Genomic DNA, 22,289 nt, shown 5'->3' on the forward strand with positions numbered 1-22,289 from the left:
CATATTAAAAACCAGCACTTCAAAGACGTTTCGGCTGCAAGGAGAACATTTGGTCTCATTTCACTTGTCAAACATGTGAGTGTCACAACCACTCAGACAACACAAACCATTTCCCATAAGTAAACACAGCCTGCCGTAAAACTAAGCAAGGTAGCAGGACTCTAAGCAAACAGACAGAATCAAGCTAAACTGCTGGAGCTACTTTGCTAATGGATCTAGTAGTTATTTGCTTGCAGGTAATAGATGATTTATCGGTTAAAGACCATTTAAGAGAGGTTTAATGGGTCGTGGTGTCACAAATGTAGAAGCACAGATTGCAAAAATTACGCATTGACAAAAAAAACCTGCAAAAACAATCAGTGTTTTTCCATGCAGGCTCACATGGTACATTTCGAAACAAATAAAAACGGTCTATTCTGGGCGTAGAGTATTCAAATAGATCTGAGAACAATTCAGCGTACAAGATAACAGAAAGAGGACATCTGTAGCCCCATTGAAAGACTTGTTTGACAAGATTAGCATGGAGATTATCGAACCTTACATGGGTCCTTTTTTCCCCTGACCTCTTTTCAACTCTCTTTCCAGAACACTTCCTCACCATTCCACCACATACTTCGAGCGCCGAGAGGTTTTGCATGAGATTTTAATGGGAGATGTTTGAATAAACCACAGTCATTTGTGCTTTTTTGGTAACCGTGACGGTCGTTTTAACAGCCAAATTTGACCACAGCCTTGGGCCAGTGTGTGCTTGATATTATGGGACACAGTTGTCAAGATTGTTTACCAGTGTGTTGTTGTGACGAAGTGTTTGTATAAGCGTATAAAGGATGGCGGTTTGTCTGCACCACTCAAACGTATGTTGGTAATACCAAGGTAGGCTACTTTGAAATGTACCAAGGTATTTTTTTGTAAGTAACATTTCACAGTACAAAAAGTCAAGAGATTAAACGATAAAGCAAAATGTAAACAATTTAAACAAATTAAAGTGGTTTCATTTTGCTTTTTCATTTAATTTGTGTGTGTGTGTGTGTGTGTGTGTGTGTGTGTGTAAAACTAAATAGTATAACAAAAAAAAAAAAAAAAAAACATTTACTGCATCAAAATCTCCAGATTTAAAGCATCAATACAGAAAAAAATAAAAAGGTTGAACTGGACAACCATTTCAAGTAATAACTTCTATTTTTTCAGTTTTATTGTGGATTTGGAACCTGAATGAAATCATTTACTAGGGAACAACACTGCTTATTTGCGTGGCTGTATTTGTGATTGAAATATGCGACAAAGATTGACAAAAAGAACATAAAAAATGCATAAAAAAACAACCCAACTGTTTTTCAAGACTATTTTATTACAGAAGTGTAGCTATTGCCATTCCCTTTGCAATTATGTATATATTTTTTACAATCAATAAACACTGACGTTTTTTCTTTTTTTTTCAATGTAAAAAAAACAAAACAATTAACGTACTGCAGGGCATAGCTGCCGTCTGATCATACTTGACTAAATTTACACAAAAAGCAGCATTGAGGTGCATTAACCTGAATATACATGTTTTATATTTATTTTCAATGATGGCATGGGGGAGCGAGTAATGGACCAACATCCACTTTTTTTCCTAATAAAAAAAGCAATTTGTCTCTAATATTAGAAATGTAACTTTCATAGAATGATGTCATAGACACATGTGAAGCTGTCTGAAGAGAACTCTTTGATATCTATAGCTGCGTTTGATCAAAACGTGTGTATCAGTGAAATATGGTGTCAGTTATACTGTATTGTTACAGATGTTTATTTAAATAGAGCTTAAGAAAAAAACTGGAGCAGTATTTGAAACACCATGTACTGTATTACAAAATCATGCTGTCATGGCAGTTTATTTATTTATTTATTTATTTTTTGTCTTTATTTGTTTCATTAAGAAAAAATCTGTTGTTTATTGAGAAAATTACCTGCATCTTCCCTCCTCTAAGACATTATATTCATAAGGGAATATATATATAAGGGTATAACTTGAATATAAGTATATAATATTCCTTCACAAATAACATGAATCAGTCATTTGTTGTAACTTTGCAAGTATTTAATCACTTTATGGGTCTTGAATGGGCAAGGAATAATGTGGGTCGTTTACTCAGTCAAGTTTAGATATGTGCTCACTTTGAGATGGAGAGTTTTAAGGATTTTATTTCCATTGTAATACACTGTATTATTTGCTCAGTTTAACACCAAGGTAGAGAATACAAATGTTGAGAAAATGTGTGAAAATAACAAAGCGCTCCACAAACAATCCAAGAGATTCAATGGTAAAAGAGGTTGGGATTTTTCCATTCACGTGCTCCAGACTCTAACTTGTCTAAATAGTTCAAAACATCTGTCCGAAGAGAGGCCATTTGCCCTCAAGAGTCTTTTCAGTGAGAAAACGGCATGCTTAAACACCCCATCCCCTTCAGTAGCAACAAAAATCACCAAAGGAGCATCTAACATAACCACACCAGTACGTTTGTAGGTTTACACACTGCCATCATCCTCTGTTCATAAAGTGCTCTCTTTTGTCCTGGGGAATGACTGAAGGAAATGAGGGACAAGTCTGAAAGTTTGTTTTGTTTTCGAACGGCCGGTAGCAGTTTTCAGTAGACGTAGCCCTCATTGTACGGGTGTGGGTTGCAGTAGCCGCCCTCTTGAATATACGCCATGTTCTCATCGAAGTGTGACAGCGGCATGGTGTCTTCCTCGTTGATCTGCCGCTCCAGGTCGGTCTTCAGCACCGGACGCTGATTGTCGGGGAAGGCCATGGAGAACAAAGCCTCGGGGTCGCAGACAAACTTATACACGTATCTTTCACCTGCCACCTTTGAGTCAGGAAACCAGAATATTACTATACATTTCAACAGTGCAAGGACAATGTTTAATTCACAGAAATTTCACTTGTTTTTAATGATCACTTGCATTAAAAGAATTCCTGTGAAGTTCTCAAATAACATGTCTATTAGCTTTTTAGTTTTCAATAAAATGAGGTCTTAAAAGGCATGTATAGTAATTACACAAAAAGTTTATATAAAATAATTAAATACTTTTAGAAAAATAATGTCACAAAACAAGAATTTCGAAACCTTCATGTCCAAATTTTCATGTTTTGTTGTTCACCATAAATGCCTATTTTTGCTAAAAAGATCCTTATCTTTATAAAAATAAATAAATAAATAAAAAAGGTTGGGGTCAGTAAGATTTTTAAAAATTTATTTTGAAAAAAGTCACACCAAGTCTTCATTATTTTATAAAAAGATACAGTAAAACCAGTCTTTTTTTTTTATTTTTATTTTTTTTTTATTTTAAATATTATTGCTATAATACACACGCACGCACACACACGCACACACACACACACACACACACACACACACACACACATATATATATATATTGGTCACATGATCCTTCAGAAATCCTTCTAATATGTTGATTTGGTGCTGAAGAAACATTTCTTATTTTCAATGTTGAAAACAGCTGCCTAATATTTTTAGTGGAAACTGTGATAATTTTCTTCTACAGGACTCTTTGATGAACAAAAAGTTTATTTATTTGAAATAGATATCATTTGTGACAATATAAATGTCTTAATTGTAACTTTTGATCAATTCCATGCATCCTTTTGAACAATAGTGTATTCAGACTTCAGTTCTGTATTTGAGCGTTACATTTTCTTATTAGCATATTAACATCATCATAATTAAAAAGCAGCTTATTATGAAAAAAATAGGAAATATTTGCCAAAAGGAAAGTATTTTGAAAACAGGTTATGATGAGTTTCATTATGTGTCAGAAGATGTAGCTTAGCTTGTTAGCCTACATTACCTTTTGCATGATGCCTTTTTCATAGTAGTAGCGCAATGATCTGCTAAGCTTGTCGTAGTTCATGGCAGGTCGATTCTTTTGAATTCCCCAACGCCGTGCCACCTTTGAAGCAAAAGAACTCATTTGTTACAAATGAACGTAATGTAAGTTTCTCTCAAACATTACATAAAAATAAGACCTAACACGCACTCATTACTAAACTAGCCCACAAACTAGCCCTCAAAAACAAAGCACTGACGGATCTGCAGCTAAACCCTGTCAGGGGTGAAATACAAGTGGGCGTCCTCTCATTAGCCACAGCCGTGTACTCATACCTCTAGCCAGAGATGTGTTCATTAGGAACAGTAGATCGTGGCAGATGTTCCTGCACCTGTCCGCATGGCCACCCACCTGTGCCCCCTCCTTTTCAAATCTCCCTCCCACCACTCTCCCAGAGCCCCGCGCTGTGGGCCTTTTTCACTCTACTGCAGTTCATTCACGCCTTGCACCCGCCCAGCCAGTCCCAGCGATTGAATGACTCCCCTGTTCCCTACAGCTGCCCTGTGGACCAACGCCAGTACACGCACACACATATATACAGGACTAACAAATCCCACTGTTGCTGATACTTTACACAAACACACCTCTGTCCGCACTTTCCAAACACTTTGGACCTTTTGGAGAGTCAACATGTTGAAATACTTCATTTTTTGGATGGACATAACAGACACTTTTGAACAAACAAATGAAGAGTCTCTTAAGGAATCAAAACTTGCATACTGGGTGGAGATACTTTAAATTTCGTAACGATAATCAGATAATGATGCAATTAAGCAATATATAATCTCCAAAAATTATTTTAACCCTATAAAGCCGACTGTATCATATTTGATACACAAAATTCAAAAGCCTCTATGTTATCAGCATGATTATAATTTTGCTGAAAAGCAACTGCAGCATATATTTGCTCAATTTGGGCCTCTGAATAAGTGAAAAGTGTTTTTTCCCCAGGTATCAGCTCCATATTATCTTATATCTTAATATATGAACCATATAAGCCTGCAGTATCAAATATGATATTCAGCAAAAAAAAAAAAAAGTCTAAAGGCTTAATATAATGAAAAAGTGAAATAAAAAAAGTGTTTTTATTTCATGTCAGGTTTTACAGGGCTGAATTATTTATAATGAATAACTTGCTTTAAATTAAATTATTAATGCCCTAAAATAGTTTTTATTAAATACCACAAACATAAAGCTTAAGAGGCCACATACAGATAAAATCTTGGTTGAAAAATGTAATAGTGAGGCTAGTTAGTACCTCCTCAGGCTCAATGAGTTTAAACTCCATGCCCCGGCCTGTCCAAGCAATGAAGTGTGAATTTGAGGGGTCATCCAATAGGGCCACCAAAAACTGCCAGAGCTGCAGTGAACCTCGTCTCTGATAGGTTGGGCCTTCACGATACAGCCCCGCCTCCTGCTTTATATCACCTGTGGGAGGAAAATTTATAAAAGGCGTTAAATCTCATAATGCCTAGGGGCATGACATCATCACGATGAAGCTGGGCATAAAAAAAGATTCAGCTCACGAGAGCCTTCACAATAAAAAGTAAAGGAATAGTGCAACCTTCAGTGGATAAAGTTGTCATTTTATATGTTACATGTCTGGAGGTTCATACAGTATTCAAGATTATAGATGACTGTACAGTACAGTACAGAGTCAACTTATTATTCAATAAATAATATTTAACTCAGCACATAAATATCTTTTTAAGAAAAATACATTTTGTGCACAAACAATGATATTTTTTAGAAAGATGAATGAATGATTGAGTAAATAAATAAAAAATGAAATAAATATAAAAACATACCTTCAACCTTCTCTGGTACCACGCAAGTGTCATCATAGAAGTGCCTTGCAACTTTTTCGAACATACATCCTATTGAATAAAAACATTGAGATATTATATATATTATAATCTGACTTTAAACATTTCATACAACTTCAAATTAGACACTTTAAATAATAAAATAGCCATATAAGATAAAATATGACTGTGTGGACAGTTACCCTCTGTTCTGTTATTGTGGGCCAGATATCCTTCTTGTCTAAGATATACAGAGTGACAGCTAGGCACTTCTGAAAAAGAAGAAAACAAAAAGCATTTTAAAAATGTGGAAAAAAATATGCATGGGCTCAGCTAAAAACTAAAACCCATATGTGTATATGTATGCATTTATTTGCTTATTATTTTCCATTTTCAGGCAAAGCAAAAAAAAAAAAAAAAAAGAAGAAGAAGAAGAAAAAGTCCTCCAGCACAACATCTAATTTAATATTCAAAAAATTTTGGACAACAGATTTGTGAGGATTAACCGCAGTGGACACCTTGTGCTCATGTCAGTCATGTTGTTTGTTGGAGCTGTTATTCAATCAAAGCAAAGCAAGACAGCTTAAGTGAATGCTCCATAAAACATCTAACCCTGTTCATTTGGACCTATAAAGATCACTCTGGGTTTCATTCAAGTAATGGGCCTGTCGAGGAAATTACCACTGATTAAATTAGCCGCTGACTGCCCAGTCCTTACACAGCTCACAACAAACAAACTCCTTTATGAGGCAGAATAAATGCTTCTAAATGGCTGGGAGGGGATGCAAAACATGTCAATGATCTCCTCCACTGATGTAAAGAACCAATGCAGACAAATCACTTACACATATGAAGCCTTCATCACTTTATTTGTTAGCTTTTAGTGTGTCTAACTTATAGATAATAATTAGACAAAATGTTATAGATAATAATGCTAACATAAAATGTGAAATTTAAAGTGTATTTACCTACGAAAAAAAAAAAGATTTTCAGGGTATTTGTTGTAAAAGTAAATGTCATAATAAAAAACTTTTATATTGAAAATAGAGTCTATAACATTAATTTTGTTTAAAAATTTAATGCACTTGAATTTGTTGCTTTGACATTAAGTAAACAGAAAAGGCCCCGGTATTACTGCTATTATCCTCAGGTTGTGTTTTACATATTTACATAATCAACAGGAAACAGCTGAGAACAGTGCTGTATTCTTTCCTGACAGGCTGCTGCTTCCACCTCCATTTTTATGAATGAAAACCAAAAGCCTCTTCATTCATGCCAGAGCTGGGCCGACAGCCTGGGGGTCCCTGGGGGAGAGATTAGGGGCCCCTGTCTTTTCCAGCCAGGCCCTCAGGAAATGAGATCAGACCTAAATTTCCTTATAACACGTTAATTCTGTTAATCTCTCGTCCCAAAAAAAAGTTGCTATCTGGCTGTATGTGTACCCAGAAGAAAACAAAAGAAAAAGGATGTTCAGACTGTTTCCTGTTAGTTTAGAGAAGTACATACTGTCTCCATACCATTATAAATCAGGCTTTAATTTTTTTTATAAAACATTTCTTACCTATTTATTCAATTCTATTTATTTATTTTTCTGTTTAATTATTTTTAGGGTCTGTTCATGTTTTTGAAAGAGGCTGTAATTATTTACACAAAATACAGTAAAAACAGCAAAATGTAATTTTTTTTTTTTTTTTTTACAATTTAAACTGTTTTCTATTGTAATTTATTTGAAAAAGCCATTTTTTCCTGTGATGGCAAAGCTGAATTTTCAGCAGTAATAACTGCAGTCATTGGTGTCACATGATCCTTCAGAAACCATTCTAATATGCTGACTTGGAGCTCAATAAACATTTCCTTTTATCATCAATGTTGAAAACGGTTGAGCGGCTTAATATTTTGTGGAAACGTTACAGATCAAGCTATATACCGCTCTGTCAGCATTAGCAGACATGTAAACGGATAAAAACAAACTCACCTGAGTCATAGGTGAAGTCGCGAGGCTCTTGTTTGATCATCATGGAGTGCGGGTACGTCTGGGGAAGCGGCGCCCCCACCATGGCTGGATGTTCGAAGAGGGGGTCGCCATACTCTTGCTTGAACCCCTGAGGAGGGAAGGGGATGCTGGGTTCTGACATCTGTCTGTGATACATGGGCCGTCCGTCCCGCGACATTGAAGGAGAGGGGAAGGAATGACACGGCTCCGACAACTGCCGCCGAAATCTGAACAAAACACTGAATAGAATAAGTCTCACACATGATCTGTCTGTCTGTCTGTCTGTCTGTCTATCTATCTATCTATCTATCTATCTATCTATCTATCTATCTATCTATCTATCTATCTATCTATCTATCTATCTATCTATCGTTTGTTCGTTCGTCTGTCTGTCTGTCTGTCTGTCTGTCAGAAGTGTTTTGGTAATTGGTAGTACCTGTGGTCCATGGGGTAAGCACTGTCAGGGAGGGGCTGCGGGGGTGCGAGGTGAGGGTACGTCCTGTCTGGTTTCGGGGTGGGGGCGGCAGTGGGAGACCCATGCTGTCCAGGGGACACAGGCGTGCTGCAGGGGGTAGACACTGGGCTGGAGGCCTTCATTCCCGAGGGATGCTTCTGCTCGTAGGCACTGGAGACACCAGGGAACAAAAGCAGTTTAAGTTAGTCTTTCCTGAGGGCCCTTCAGGCAGCTGAGATTATTAGACTGTGCTAGACTTTATTGCTTGAAAATTAAAAAAAAAAAAACTTATACTGCATACTGTATAATGCATGCTAAACTGGTATTTCAAAATTAGCTTGAAAAGTTTTTTTAATATATATATATCTTTTGAATTACATGTTTTTAATGAAAAATAAATACATGCACAAAATTCTAAATAATACAAAAAATATGAGTGTATCATATTTCATATATCAGTGTCACGTGATCTTTCAGAAATCCTTCTAATGCTCAACTAACATTTCTTAATATCAATGTTGAAAACAGCAGTGGTGCTTAATATTTTTGTAGAAACTATTTTATGTTTTATTGTAGAAATTATGTATTGTTCACATAGTTCCATAATCTAACAATAAAAAAAAAATCACCACATCTATCCCTAGCCATCCAGCTACCGGCTCTCCACGCCTCACATCCCACAATCGACAGGGTACCAAAGAGAAACCATCTGATATCTTGTCAGATATAAACCTTAAAGCAATTACACTCCATTCAGAAACATTAAAAGACAAGGAAGGCACAGGCTTCTGTGGGGCTTGACAATCTCCAAAGCACCTCTGAAGAGTACATCATTATCACAGAGGTTGTTGGTTCAGCTTGAGTGCCATCTGCAATATGAGGGCAGGTTGGCTCCTCCAGCGAAATAAAACATCCAAGTGAAATGTCATAAATTTAAAATCAAATCAATAAGAAGATGACTGTAACCAAGCAACCGTGTTTGCCGTAGACGCTTGTCCAAGTGGAAAAGCCATTTATTGCACTTAATGCACCGTAGCGTAATTTCTTGTTTTTCTTTTTTGTGTTTCTTCCCCCTTTCCAATTTCAGGTGGATCTCATTCAAATCATTTCGAACAGCACCTGCTGTACAGTTGGCTTTGAGTAAATAACTAAAGGAAAACTATTATTATTGTGCTTTTTCCCCCATAAATCTAAGACTATTCTTAGCTCACATCTATGCCAAGACCCCATCTGCTTTAGGACTGTTCTGTCAAATGAACGTCTGTGCTTTTATTCAGCCTTCAGTCACATATAAAAAGGTGAAATACACACCAAATGTAACACCTTAGTGTCGGAGGTGAATTTTTGCTTTATTTGAATCCCTGAAAATTCAGCGTCACAAGCAGTGTGATTAACAAACCCAATGTTTGCATTCAGAAAATAGTTTTTTTTTTCTTCACAAAACATCTGTAATTAGGAAAATAACACACTCTAAATTGACAGATAATGGGTAAAAATTGTTTGTTAAATGGTATCTGTATTGCAAATGTATGTAGACATATTCGGCCTATTTAACTCTTTCACACCAGCTGCCGAGGCTGAATTTGCAAACAAAACCATGTGATGTTAGTGTCGCTCTGACAGCTGAAAATATACAGTTTAGAGGTGATTTTCACTGATTTGGTGCAAAAACACTTACGGTTTCACGCATATTTCTCTCAAACCTCATAGTCTAGCATTCGTCTTGTTACTCTCTGTATTTTCTTATAACACCTGATGCATGTAAGTTATACAATAATTTGGATTTATAAACAAGATTTGATTATTTAAAAGAAGAATATGTGGTGTATGTGTGTGATTCTGTTCAAATGTGTTTCTGCACTACAGTACCTGATGTTATACAGGCACTTCTCCCCATAGTGGAGTCTGAAGGGCCTCTCCTGACTGCAGGCTGAGCCCAGATCAGTACACGGACTGTGGGGCTCTCTCTTTATCCTCAACTGCAGCCCGTGGAACGCCACTGAGAAAGAGACAAATGTATGGATGTTTAAACAGAACATCAAAATTAAATCATGGCTAAAGAATATAACAGTGAACAATAAGATTCTCACTACATTCATTACTCAAAGGATGCAGAAGAATTGTTATTTAAAATAACACACAAGGCATCTGCAGGTGAAGTTGAGGTGACCATTCAACATTTACCTTCTTTTATGCATTCACCAAAAATCATTAGATTTCTGTTTGCATGCAAAAAGTTGGTATTTTTTTTAGCAAAGGTTTCTTGCAACTAATCGCCAAAAAAGTCCTCACATGAACAAGGACAGATAAATACTGTATGTAATAATAATAATAATAATAATAAACATTTGTAAATATAAATCTGCATCAATTCAGTAACCAAATTAAATAAATAAAAAAAATCTTTAAAGCAACATTTAAGTAAATTCAGCACATGAAATAGATTTTTGTCATTCAGTAATTTTAATAAAAAAAAGTTTAAACCAAATTAAATAGTGTAACAAATGTATTTGAACATTTCTGCTTACTTCTAAAGGTAATCTAATACTTTGATACTAATTGAAAAAAGGGGGAAAATAAAAGCATAAATAGAAAGTACTTCATTTATTTAACTAGATTTGTGAAATATAAAAATATTACTGTCTAAATTAAAAAACCTTAATTTATTTGCTCGGCTTCTGAAATTTTAAATGGTCTTGTTAGGATGTGTCGTTGTTCAAGATAGTGGATTCTAAAAGTAGCAGTATGGATGAATAATTTATACTTGAGAAGACGTTCTTGACGGACCATATTAAGAAGCACGTAGACAGACGAAGAAAAAAAAATGCCATAATTGATTTTACGCAAAGGAATACGAGTAAACGAATCAATACAAAATCTGTTAGCATCAAGGACGTCATACATGTAGGATGTCATTCCACGATTGCAACAATTACAAGTGCATTGATTGGTGTTAAAGGACAACATTTTAAAAAAGTCGTTTATGACATTTACTTTCAATTTTTTGTATCCTTGCAATTTATGAGATGCATTCAAACCCCCTGAGTACATCAGATGTCAACTGAAGTGGGCAACACCTCAGAGAAGAAGAAAATAAATGGAACAGGAGCAGCAGTACATTGAATAAAATTAAAGAGCTCTTATGAAATCAAAAGGACATCTAGATCTCAAATCTCAACTTGTTATGCAAAATATTCCCAAATGATTTCCATTGTTATGACGTTAACTAAACTTTCATGTTCCATTCTATGAAAAGTTACATTTCTTTCCATTATAAAATGCACTCTTATAGATTTAATTTTCATAAATCAATAGCTTGATATTTCTGATTAAACGCTAAATGTAGCACCTCCACCTGAATTCCATTAATAATGTTACCGAACACTATTTTCACTGCTCTCTGTTACACGAAAGTGCATTTGGGTAAAAAACACAACTGTTTCTAAGTGTCAAACTGTGTCTTTTTTTTCTGTGCTGATGGTCGTGTGTTTTCTCACCCTTCTCTCTTTCTCACTCTCAGCACTTCGCTGACTGTTACTCGCTGATAATAGATTCAGTCACACCTTCTTCTTAAACACTCTGGGCTTGAATTACGATGGCCTTTACAAAAGGACAAAAAGCTCAAATATAATCACTGTTTGATCACACATACCCAGCCAAAAATCCCTACTATACTAGTGTTTAAATCGATTGATCTTTCTACAGTAACACCACCAATTCTCTTAACAATTATAAATGAATTTAAAATAAAAGCATATACAATATAATTAAAAAATGTGGGGTCGGTAAGATTTTTTTTTTTATGCTCACCAAGGCAGCATTTACCTGAACAAAATACAGTAAAACAGCAATTTTGTGAAATATTATTGCAATTCACAATTTTTTTTTTTTCATTTTATTTTAATATGTCTTAAAAATAAATTTTCCGCTAATTTCATTAATCCAGTCTTCAGTGTCACATGATCATTCAGAAACCAAATATGCTGATTTGCTGTTTGATTTCTTCTTATTATAAATGTTTAAAACAGTTGTACTGCTTTTTCATTGATTTTTTGATGAATAAAATGTTCAATATAAAACTTTTTTGTGCATCTTCGCTGTCACTTTTGATCAGTTTAATGCATCCTTGCTAATTAAAAATCTGATTTAAAAAAAAAAATAAAATAAATACGGTCCCCAAACTTTTAAATGGTAAAAGTAAACAATGTATATCTTACAAATCTTCAAATGATACAAATAATTTCACAAACAACCAGTTTATCAGGCCACGCACGTCTAATGTGAAGCAGCACCAGTTTGAGAGGTGTATTTTCTGGCTGTGTTATCCCTGTATATCCCATTTCGAGGTGTTTTGTGAGAAAGGACCACATGAAACGGAAGTGATCCACTGGCATTGTCGACTCAGACCCATATGGGAGGGCCAGGATGCCCGTTCAAGAGCCCAACCGCCATGCCCTCGCTCTACCTCCATCTGCCTGTCCCTCCTCTCCTCCCCTGTTCTCCCGACAACGCCAACTAGCACCCTGCAGTTACAACGTTTTTGCTTAAATATACATTTTGGAATGAAATAATATTTACTTAATAATACAGAACAAAAATAAAGAACAATGTTCATATAGACGCAAACAAAAAGGCTTCCTTGAGTGACATTTCATTTCTCTTTTGTCACGGACTATGCTCACAATAAATTCTAGCTCACACTAAGGAAGGAATACAGGACAATAGCCCATTATCAGCAAACACTAGTATATTTTATTTGCCTAATGAGCTTGAGTTCTCTAGAAAGACAAAGCCCCCCTTCTTCTCCTCTACATCCTCTGTAGCAGAGTCTGTTTTGGCTCCTCTTTAAGACATAAGCTGGACTCGCTCCCCACTGTGCCTCATTCAGTCCATGCCACTTCCGACACTGGCACCGGCTCTGCCACGACCACTCCGTGCCAACTTTACTTCCTATGCCCATTTAAAGGCCTATTGCTTCTGGCTGCACTCGCTGAGAAGGTACACAACCTAGAGAACACACACCACTCGTGCTCTTTCTCTCTCTCTCTCTCTCTCTCTGTTTATTCACAGAAACAACAGCGGCGAACGACAACATGTCGTAAACGAGTGAAAAAGTGAGCTGCGCTTGCAAATTTTCGCACGCTTCTTTTAGTCAGGCCTTTCTACAGTATGACATTTTGCAAAATATAAGCAACTATTTTGAGCCACAGTAAAAGAAAAAAGGCCATACTTACAGTTTTCACTCTGAAAGTCTGGAACAAACTGCTCATCATTGTCAGGAACTTGAGCTGGGAGGGGGAAAAAGAGAGAGAAAAGGGTAAATAAACAGATTTTTTTTCTTCATAATTATTATATGTGACCCTGGACCACAAAACAAGTCATAAGGGTCAATTTTTCAAAATTGAGATTTATAGATCATCTGAAATTCTAATAAATAAGCTTTCCATTGATGTATGGTTTGTAAGGATAGGACAATATTTGGCCGAGATACAACTATTTGAAAATCTGGAATCTTAGGGTGCAAAAAAATCTAAATATTGAGAAAATCGCCTTTAAAGTTGTGCAAATGAAGTTCTTAGCAATGCATATTACTAATCAGAAATTAAGTTTTGATATATTTACAGTAGAAAATGTACAACATATCTTCATGTAACATGATCTTTACTTAATGTCTTGATGATTTTTGGCACAAAAGAAAAATCAATAATTTTGTCCCATACAATGTATTTTTGGCTATTGCAACAAATATACCCCAGTGACTTAAGACTGGTTTTATGGTCCAGGATCACATATTTGGTTTCCACAAGTTGAGCTAACACAATCTCTACTCTAATAATCACTTTAATGAGTAATTTCCTCCAATAATCCTCCGTAATTGAAACACTAATGATTTGAAGTTCTCAGACCAACCCATAAAGACATTTATTGGTTTAAAACAGACAAAACATATCCTCTAATTATGTCAGTAATTTAATTTCAACTTAATTTAATGGACAAAGCTGGCTTTTGCGTGTGAAACGCATCCCATATGTGTCTCAGTCGTTCGCTTTGACATCCAGCTACATAATTCATTGATATGTGTACTAAAATAGTTTGAGAATAAAAAAATAAAACAAACCTGGAAACCAAATGAAAACACCTTGCCTTGTGATCAAATGTGCTTTACACAGTGTCTTCATGAGGATAGCCATGCAGCGAGAAAACACCTATTGTTCACACTGTCTAATTGGGACACATCCCCACTGGTGAATGCACCTGTACCTGCGGCGACGGCTGCCGTCCAAACAGAGCATGTTCCCCTACCTCATATTAATGCTAAAATAATGAAGCCTTCATATGGAGCTCAATTAAGCACATTCATGTTTATATCACATGCGTTTGCACTCTTGCAAGAGTTCTGTTGATTATTGCTTGTTCAGCTTGACACAAAGGCACTGTGGCAGAGGAGAGCACGAGACCTTGCTGCACGGAGCTATTAGCACATTTATTCCTCTGTGCTAAAATTGGATTTTCATTTTCACAACAACAGTAACAAGTCGCAACACACACAAATCAGCATTTGCTTTGTGTAAGGCAACAAGTTTTGGCTTTTCGGAAAAGACAGTGTTTTCTCAAGTCTGTGTAAATTGTAATGCATTCATATCTGATGTAAATATGGGAGAATGTTTAACTGAAAAACTACTTGTGAAGTTTTATTTGTTAAAAAATATAGATGAGACCGTGCCACACTGTAAAAATTTAAATTTTCTATAGTTTTAAGTAAAACTTTATTGGAGTACATTTCACAAGAAAATACTGTTTCAGTAGTCTTTCTACTTCAAAATTTCACTGCTTGCTATTTCTTTGAAATTAAATAGCAATTTCTGAGTAAAAACACCAAAATTATTTTTAGAGTAGTTGTCATAAGTTTTTTTTTTATCTTAGTACCTTCTTAGGTTTTTAAGTCAAAACTCTTATTCAAACAAGAGACAACTGCATAATAAAGATATATTATAACTGAAAAGTTAAAATACAATAGATTTTATTTTAATACAATATTTGACATGTCAGGTCAGGGCAGGTTTTCACATATGTTTTAATTCACATAAATTAGAACTATTTATTTATAACAACATTTGTAGGCCAAAACAATAGCACTTTTGTTATTTTTACATCTTTCCTGTTTTAAATTTTGTTGTCAATTTTGCTAAAAAAAAAAAAAAATGCTTAATCGCCGGTTTTTCTATAACAACTTACCCCATAGAGGCCCACATGTATTGAATTAACTGTATCTTTTATTCCTGTTATGGTTAAAATAGAAATACATAAATAATAAATATAAACGTGTGTGCATATGCAGAAATTGACTTTCATTAATAAAAAATAAAAAAATCAGAAATATTCACTTGACTAAAAAGTCTGACAACTAGCCCCAGTCTATATCTTAAAATACTACAAAGCATGCATTACCATACATTTTTTCGGTAATCAGGACCAATTTATCTTTACAGTATTTGTCAGTGTTTTGAAAAGGCAAGTTGAGCACAACCGCAGCAGATGTCTTTACTGGTTAAACTCTACAAGAAATAACACCGCCATTTCTCTGGCTGGTTCCAAAGCAAACACAATCAAAGTAATACTAAACAGTCCCCTCACCAGATCAGGAGAGAATGAACAGGAAAGAAAGACCAAGTGCATTAAGAGTCAGAAAAGTAGCGTAAACATCAGTTAAAGAGAGAAAAGGTGAGAGGAAGGGAAAGACTGAGCTGCAGCCAGTATTCTCAGCGGGGTGAATGAGTCAACCTGTGAATGGGACAGCTGATCCCAGCACCGCTCCTGAGGCTAGCTAAGGTGTTGGAGCATGTCCACCAGTTAAAGAAAAAAAAAGAAGAGCAGAAAACACACAAACTGCAGCGCCAGGCCAGGAACTACATAAAGAGACTCAAAATCACTTCTCTGCTAAACAAAGAGGAAAAGATACAGAGAAATCAGATAAAACTCACACTAGAAAACAATGAAATCATATATATATATATAAAAAAAACTACTAAATCCAATAAACTAAATCCTGATATGACATATTCAGTGATCGTTTCAGAGTCTTTTTTTTGTAAGTTTTCTAGACGTAATAAATGACTGTCAGCTGTCTCTGGCCAAAATGACACATGTACGTCAAATGACGAGCCATCAGCTCTTTAGTCGACGCTGCCGGAAATTCTGTCCGTCGCTCATACATCGTCTTCTTTCCAATTACCTGAGCTAATAAATCTCTGAAATGAAACTGCTAGTTCTTCGTTTGGATTCTAATGGACAGGAAGTCATATATTAAATCTATCTGTGATTTATCTGGAATCTTTGGGCGCTGCGGCTGATGGATGTAAGACAGGTTGAATTGTACTCCTCACTGTAATATCTACTGCAGCGATGACTATTTTTTTTTTCTCAGCACACTTTTTTTTTTACCCCTGCCAGATACACTAAAATATTTAAGTCATGTCTTATTCTTTTAGAGGCCCTGGGGTGGATTTGGCATAATCAAACTCACGACAAGAACAGTACAGTCCGAAATCTGTTCTAAAGCGTACTTTTAATTTTAAAATCCACAATTATACTGCAAGCATTTTTAAATATATTAAAGAATACATGAAAGCAGCCTATTAAGAATGAAGTGTCTCTTTCCTTATGCAGGTGCATGGGCAAATCATATTTTACTTACTGTATTAAACAGATCATTTCCTTATATTTTAGATGTTTGGCTTTAAAAGGTGACCAGTACACACAACAATGTCCTGTAGTGCAGCTGTACTTAAGCCTATTTCAATGAAGTTATTTGAGATGACGCTAAATAAAAAGATACTTAAGTTGCATTAGTCTGACTTTCATGTGGCATTCAAAAATTCAGTCACACACGCCAGATGTAGTGCGATCACTAACAGAAAACAGACACACACTCATCTTCATTTCCTCTTTTTGTCCAAAATGCATGCAAATGCATTCCAAAGGCTGAAAGGCAGCTGGGATTTCACAAATGCAAAGTGCTGGTATTGGTTTTACAAACTGCTTTGCATGACTTTCAGCTGTCCAACTGCTTTTTTTTTTTTTCAATTTGCAACTAAACTGCTTTTTACAATAAACAGACAAAGGCTGTTATGTCTATCATGATTTGCGACATTTAAACTTTTGCACAGCCTAAATTAATTTATAACAATAATAAAATCCCACAAAGCTTATTTATATTTTACTAAAAATGGAAACATCACAGTATAATTGTCACCAACTATATATAATATTTATTCCTTTTTTAGAAGACTAAAAAAGTTAACTCAAATAATAAGACTGATAAAGAGTTAAACATTAAAACTGCATGCACATAATCAGTTTAGTTTTTTTCCCTGAATGTATACATGTCCTCAAAAACATTTTTAAAACGTTTCAAACCTCTCAAAAAAATTTGGCAGCCCAAAAATAAATAAATTATATATATATTTAGTAGCAATGTTTTGCAACACCAAAAACTTCACACTCTTTAACATCAAAATTGGCAGTTTGCAATTTAGAAATTTTTCACATAACATTGTTAGAAATATAACATTTTAAGACAAAAGACAAAGAAAAACCTTACAATTTTAACATCAAAATTGCCAGTTTGCCATTTATTATTTTTTTTTACGTTACATTGTAAGAAATTTAACATTTATATCACATTAAAATATTTCCAAACACATTAACAACCAACCAAAGGATGAACCATTTACTAACCTAAAGGTCGGTGCTGCAAGCAAGGTGGGAAGAAGACACTCGCGCTTAACTCCTGAAGCATCACGTTTGAGTTAGACCACAACCAGCATGTCTTGCCATGAGAAACAAAAAATTGCCAAAACAAACCAAAAAAAAAAAGTTAGGGGAAAAAAACAAAGCGGTGAAAGTTGAAGCTCTGGAAGCGATGTACCATCAATCCATTTCTTTAACAAAAAGAATTACAAAAATAAAGAAAAGTAAAGAAAAAGCACTTAGAACTTAATATATGAGAAGTACCAAGTGAGAAAGAGAGGGATACAAAAAGAAAAGGAGTGAGGAAGAAAAGGTGTGCGCAAGTGCGTGCATGCAAGAGAGAGAGAAAGGTGGCAGTGTTGGTGGCTCGTCTGCCTTAGCTCCTGCCAAAAGCAGACGAGAGGAGAAGAGAGTGAGCGAGACTGCAAGTTCTTCTGGTAATTTGTGATGACACTCAAAGTAGAACCTCCTCGGTCTCCCCCTAGTCTCCTGCTCTTCTCAAGCACTAATGTATGCATGACACACCAAGTGTCTTTGCTACAGATGCATTAATTGGACTGCAGATTAGGTCTGTAACTTGAGGCATATTTGCTCCCCTCCCCCAAACCCCCCCAAACCCCCCCCAAGCTCTCTCCACTTCTTCAGCTTTGAAACAAAAGCTCGATCAACCACTGAGAACCTTGAGCAAGACTGACGTAAACAGACCAGAGCTTACCTTCAGCGAGCCAGGTTTCCTGAAGTTGACTGAGATCTTGAAACAGCTCTAAAAACAAAGACAGCAGAATTTGAGATGGCAAAACAACAGGTACAAAGCTTTAATTATTAGTTTTGACCCTCAGCGCATCTCGATTTCAGTCTCAAAGCCCTCTGAAGACCGAGGCGAGTGCTGCTGATTGAGATTTTAAAGCCCCGAGTGCAGGTGGCAACGAGCGATATTGCATTTTGCGAGATGTTAAGAAGGCGTGAAATGAACATTGTCTTTTTCACCCACACCTGAGTGCTTACCCTGAGTGTCCAAAGCCAGGTCAGAGTTAATGAATTTTCTTTTCCTGTCCTTCGCTGGTCTCGTGTTGGACGTCTTTCCCCGAGGATTCTAAGCAGAAAGCAACAGATCAATTGACTTAAATGAAGATGGAGTGTGTTGAGTTTGCTTTTGAAAGACATGCAACACACAACTTTACCTTCACACATCATGCTTACTGCTAATATATGAGAGGTTCTTTAGTTAGTGGCACCTTTGACTTATTTGGAATCTTTAAAAATGAAATATAAAACTGTGTTTCATCATGTCCTGGAATAAAAGATATGATCATGGCCTTGATCAACCCTTAAGTAGAGTTTTTATTTTGATGGCAATTTTTTTTTTTTTTTTTTAAGAAAACTTTGAATAAGTCTTGGACTTTCTAACCCAACATGTTAGAAAGTCAACAATTTTTTTTTTAATTGTTTTGTTTTTCAGTCTAAAAACCCCGTTTGTTAATGATACCTAGTTTTAAAAGTTATAAAAACAAATTTAAAATGAGCATTTTTAATCTTTACACTTTCACTTCTCATTTCCGTCATAACATTTTGTTTTTGGAACAATTATTTTGCAAAATGCATCTGTGCATTGTGTAATAAATGTGTAATATCTTATTTAAACTATACATACATATACCAGCGGATATATATATAAACTATACATACACATACCAGCGGAACTAAAAATATAATTTTCTCAGGAAAAAGTGAAATGCATAAATTCCCTTATTATAATCAATACTTTAAAACTATCAATGATTATTAATGTCTTCGAGATCAGTCTAGAAGTTTCCCTAAAGTGAAGAACCGCGCACATACAAATGATAGACCTGTCACGTTACGGTTTAAAAAACGCAGATTCTCGTCATCATTCAATTATATGACAGATACATATTTACAGTCATGGAGAGCACTAATTTACCTTCATCAGACTTACATGAGATTTTATGAAAGGCACTTGTTGGTCGTAAAGTCCGTCCATTCTGCAGCGGTTGGACTCTGAGCGCGTCGTCCGATCACCCTTTGAAGTAGGAGACTGACTTAAGCGATTTATTGGAGATGGAACATGAACTGCTGCGCGCTCGAGCGCATTCAGCGACTCCACTCATAAGCATATCTTTCAATTGACTTACTACATGCTGACTATTATGAAACAGACATTAAATGCAGCAGATCCGTGACACTTTATAGATAAAGTTGCAAGTGTCCTAATGTAAATATGTTGCGGTACTGTGCGTGCGTAAAGTGCGTAATCGGTGAGACGATCCTCCGAAGGGACTGGACTTTTGGAAACTCTTTTATTTTTTTCTGTTTCTAGTTACGTTTTACTGAAGCGTCGAAGGTGATGGAGAACTTAAAGCTTGCACTCACCCCAGTAAACGCACCGCATTCATTCATGGAGGTGTCGCCGGACTGAATGAGAAAGGCGCTCTCGTGTCTCTCCTCTGCGCTCAAATCAACACACACTCGCTGCCTGCTGCTCCAGGGGCCTCCCTGTAGAAACAGCCGGCGCCCCGTTTCCCATTGGCTGCCACTGTTCTCCGCCGGATCAGATTTCCACCCGTCAATCAAGAGCCTATTTCATCGTTCCTTCATTAAAATATGCAAAACTGATATTGCAATTATAAGGTGTTTATTTATGAGAAACACAGCACATCATTATAATCTCTCTTGTGGCTAGATGTTTTGGAAATTATATGCATAAAAGTGCACACAATCATTGTATCTCGTTTACAACGCTTACAAATGACCTAACAGTTCTTGACAAGCTAAAAAAAAAAGCTTTCAAAAGAATGAAATAAACAGACATACGCTCAGAATGACCACATCAACATATTCTAAAACCATTTGTTATTCATAAATCTCTCTTTTAGATAATTTAATGCAGCGGTTCTCAACCTGGGGCCTGGGTATCTCAACGCCCCCCTAGAGGACCTCAGCAAACTTCCAAGGGGGGTAATATTATTTTAATATTAAATATAACAGGCAACATGACATGGTCATCAGGACATGAATGGTTATCTTAGAGACAATGAACAGAACACAAGCACAGATGAGTGGTCAGTTATACTATGTTGCCATGGACAACAGTCAATATTCAGAAATATTTGACCAATCAGAATAAATTAATTCCAAATATATGAGCAATGAGTTAAGCATACTGTAAAAAAAAAACAAAAATTAAAAAAATAAAACCTACAAATAAAATAAAAAATATTATTGAAATAATAATAAATAAATTAAATTAAATAAAAAATATTACTGAAATAATAATAATACATTATATTATCAGTAAATAAGTAAATAAAAACACAGGAGAATGTTTACAAGAAAATACTATTGCAAAATACTATTCACATTTAATTCAATGTGTTCTCGTTTCTTTGTAATGGTTTCTGAAATTAGCAATTAATAAAATGATTTATAAAATAGTTCCTAGACCTTTTTTGTAGCCACTAAAAATCTAAAAAACATAGAACAACATGATCTCACAGTTTTTTTTTTTTTTTTTTCTGTATGAAGTAAACTGATTTTTCCATTTCCATTTTTCCACTCCCGATTAATATAGGTTCCATACTATAACCTTGTTTCAATTTTAATTTAATGAAAAGACAAATATACAATAGCAATAAAGATCCTAGTTTCTTTTGATAAAAAAAGAAGATCAACAAAAGATCAACAAAGGATCACTTAGATTAGTATTTTAATTTATTTGAATCTAAAGTCTAAGTCTTGTAAGTTGTGATTTGTGCTAACTATGTAGGGTTTGTAGGGGTCAAGTGAGGAGGATCTTCTTTCCCTTCATAACACCTATAGTTATAGATGTGTTTTCACACCTTATCTGACCTTTGAGATGAAGTTCATTATATCCATTTACATGAACCATATTTAACGTGCTAAAAGTGTCGGTCCAGTGTTTCACGTCATTAAGAAACATCGAACATGTAACTTTTGCAGGATCAGGTAAACCAGCATATAAACAGAGGAACTTCCATTATGGGAAACCTAAACTGACATTTTAAGTCATTCTTGATGCACTGTATAATTCTGTGTGCTTTACAGAATGCAGGACAGGTATAAATGTTCATTTGACAGGTTAACATTAAAAGGTTACAACCACAGGGATCCATCTGTTGTCAGGTCAAGAGGTGAGGGTTGCAGCAAGCTGACAGGTTCAAAAGGTAAAAGTAGGTGTGTTTGTTAGAGTTACGAAAAGAGAAATTAACATGGCAACATCTGGTATTATATAAAATGCTTTTTGTAAAAATGTTGCTTTTACTGGTTTAATATTTTATTTTTATTTTTTATTTTTTATAAAAGAGCCAATTGGTCAAAATTTGTAAATGTTAGATTTTTAGATTTTTCTCTAATATAA

At 35.4% G+C, this 22,289-nt stretch overlaps 1 protein-coding gene across 10 annotated transcripts; it reads right to left on the minus strand.

Moving 5' to 3' along the window:
• Positions 1-1,328: 1,328 nt before the first annotated feature.
• Positions 1,329-20,494, minus strand: LOC109079860 (ETS translocation variant 1-like). 10 transcript variants are annotated; one of them, XM_042771454.1, is made up of 13 exons: positions 20,285-20,494; positions 19,836-19,934; positions 18,899-18,986; positions 18,609-18,656; positions 13,378-13,431; positions 10,013-10,142; positions 8,126-8,314; positions 7,672-7,928; positions 5,900-5,968; positions 5,700-5,768; positions 5,150-5,319; positions 3,853-3,954; positions 1,329-2,849 (listed from the first exon to the last, which is right to left on the minus strand). In XM_042771454.1, the coding sequence occupies exons 1-13, from the start codon at positions 20,309-20,311 to the stop codon at positions 2,628-2,630; spliced, it is 1,524 nt and encodes a 507-aa protein (XP_042627388.1). In that variant the 5' UTR covers positions 20,312-20,494; the 3' UTR covers positions 1,329-2,627. The 10 variants fall into 10 exon arrangements, with proteins under 10 accessions (XP_042627388.1, XP_042627379.1, XP_042627381.1 ...); XM_042771445.1 differs by lacking the exon at positions 19,836-19,934 and adding an exon at positions 17,882-17,972 and having other exon boundaries at positions 20,285-20,479; XM_042771447.1 differs by having other exon boundaries at positions 19,851-19,934; positions 20,285-20,460.
• Between the last annotated feature and the right edge of the window lie 1,795 nt (positions 20,495-22,289).

Source organism: Cyprinus carpio, chromosome A15 (assembly GCF_018340385.1).
Source record: "Cyprinus carpio isolate SPL01 chromosome A15, ASM1834038v1, whole genome shotgun sequence".
Classification (NCBI taxonomy): Eukaryota; Metazoa; Chordata; class Actinopteri; order Cypriniformes; family Cyprinidae; genus Cyprinus; species Cyprinus carpio.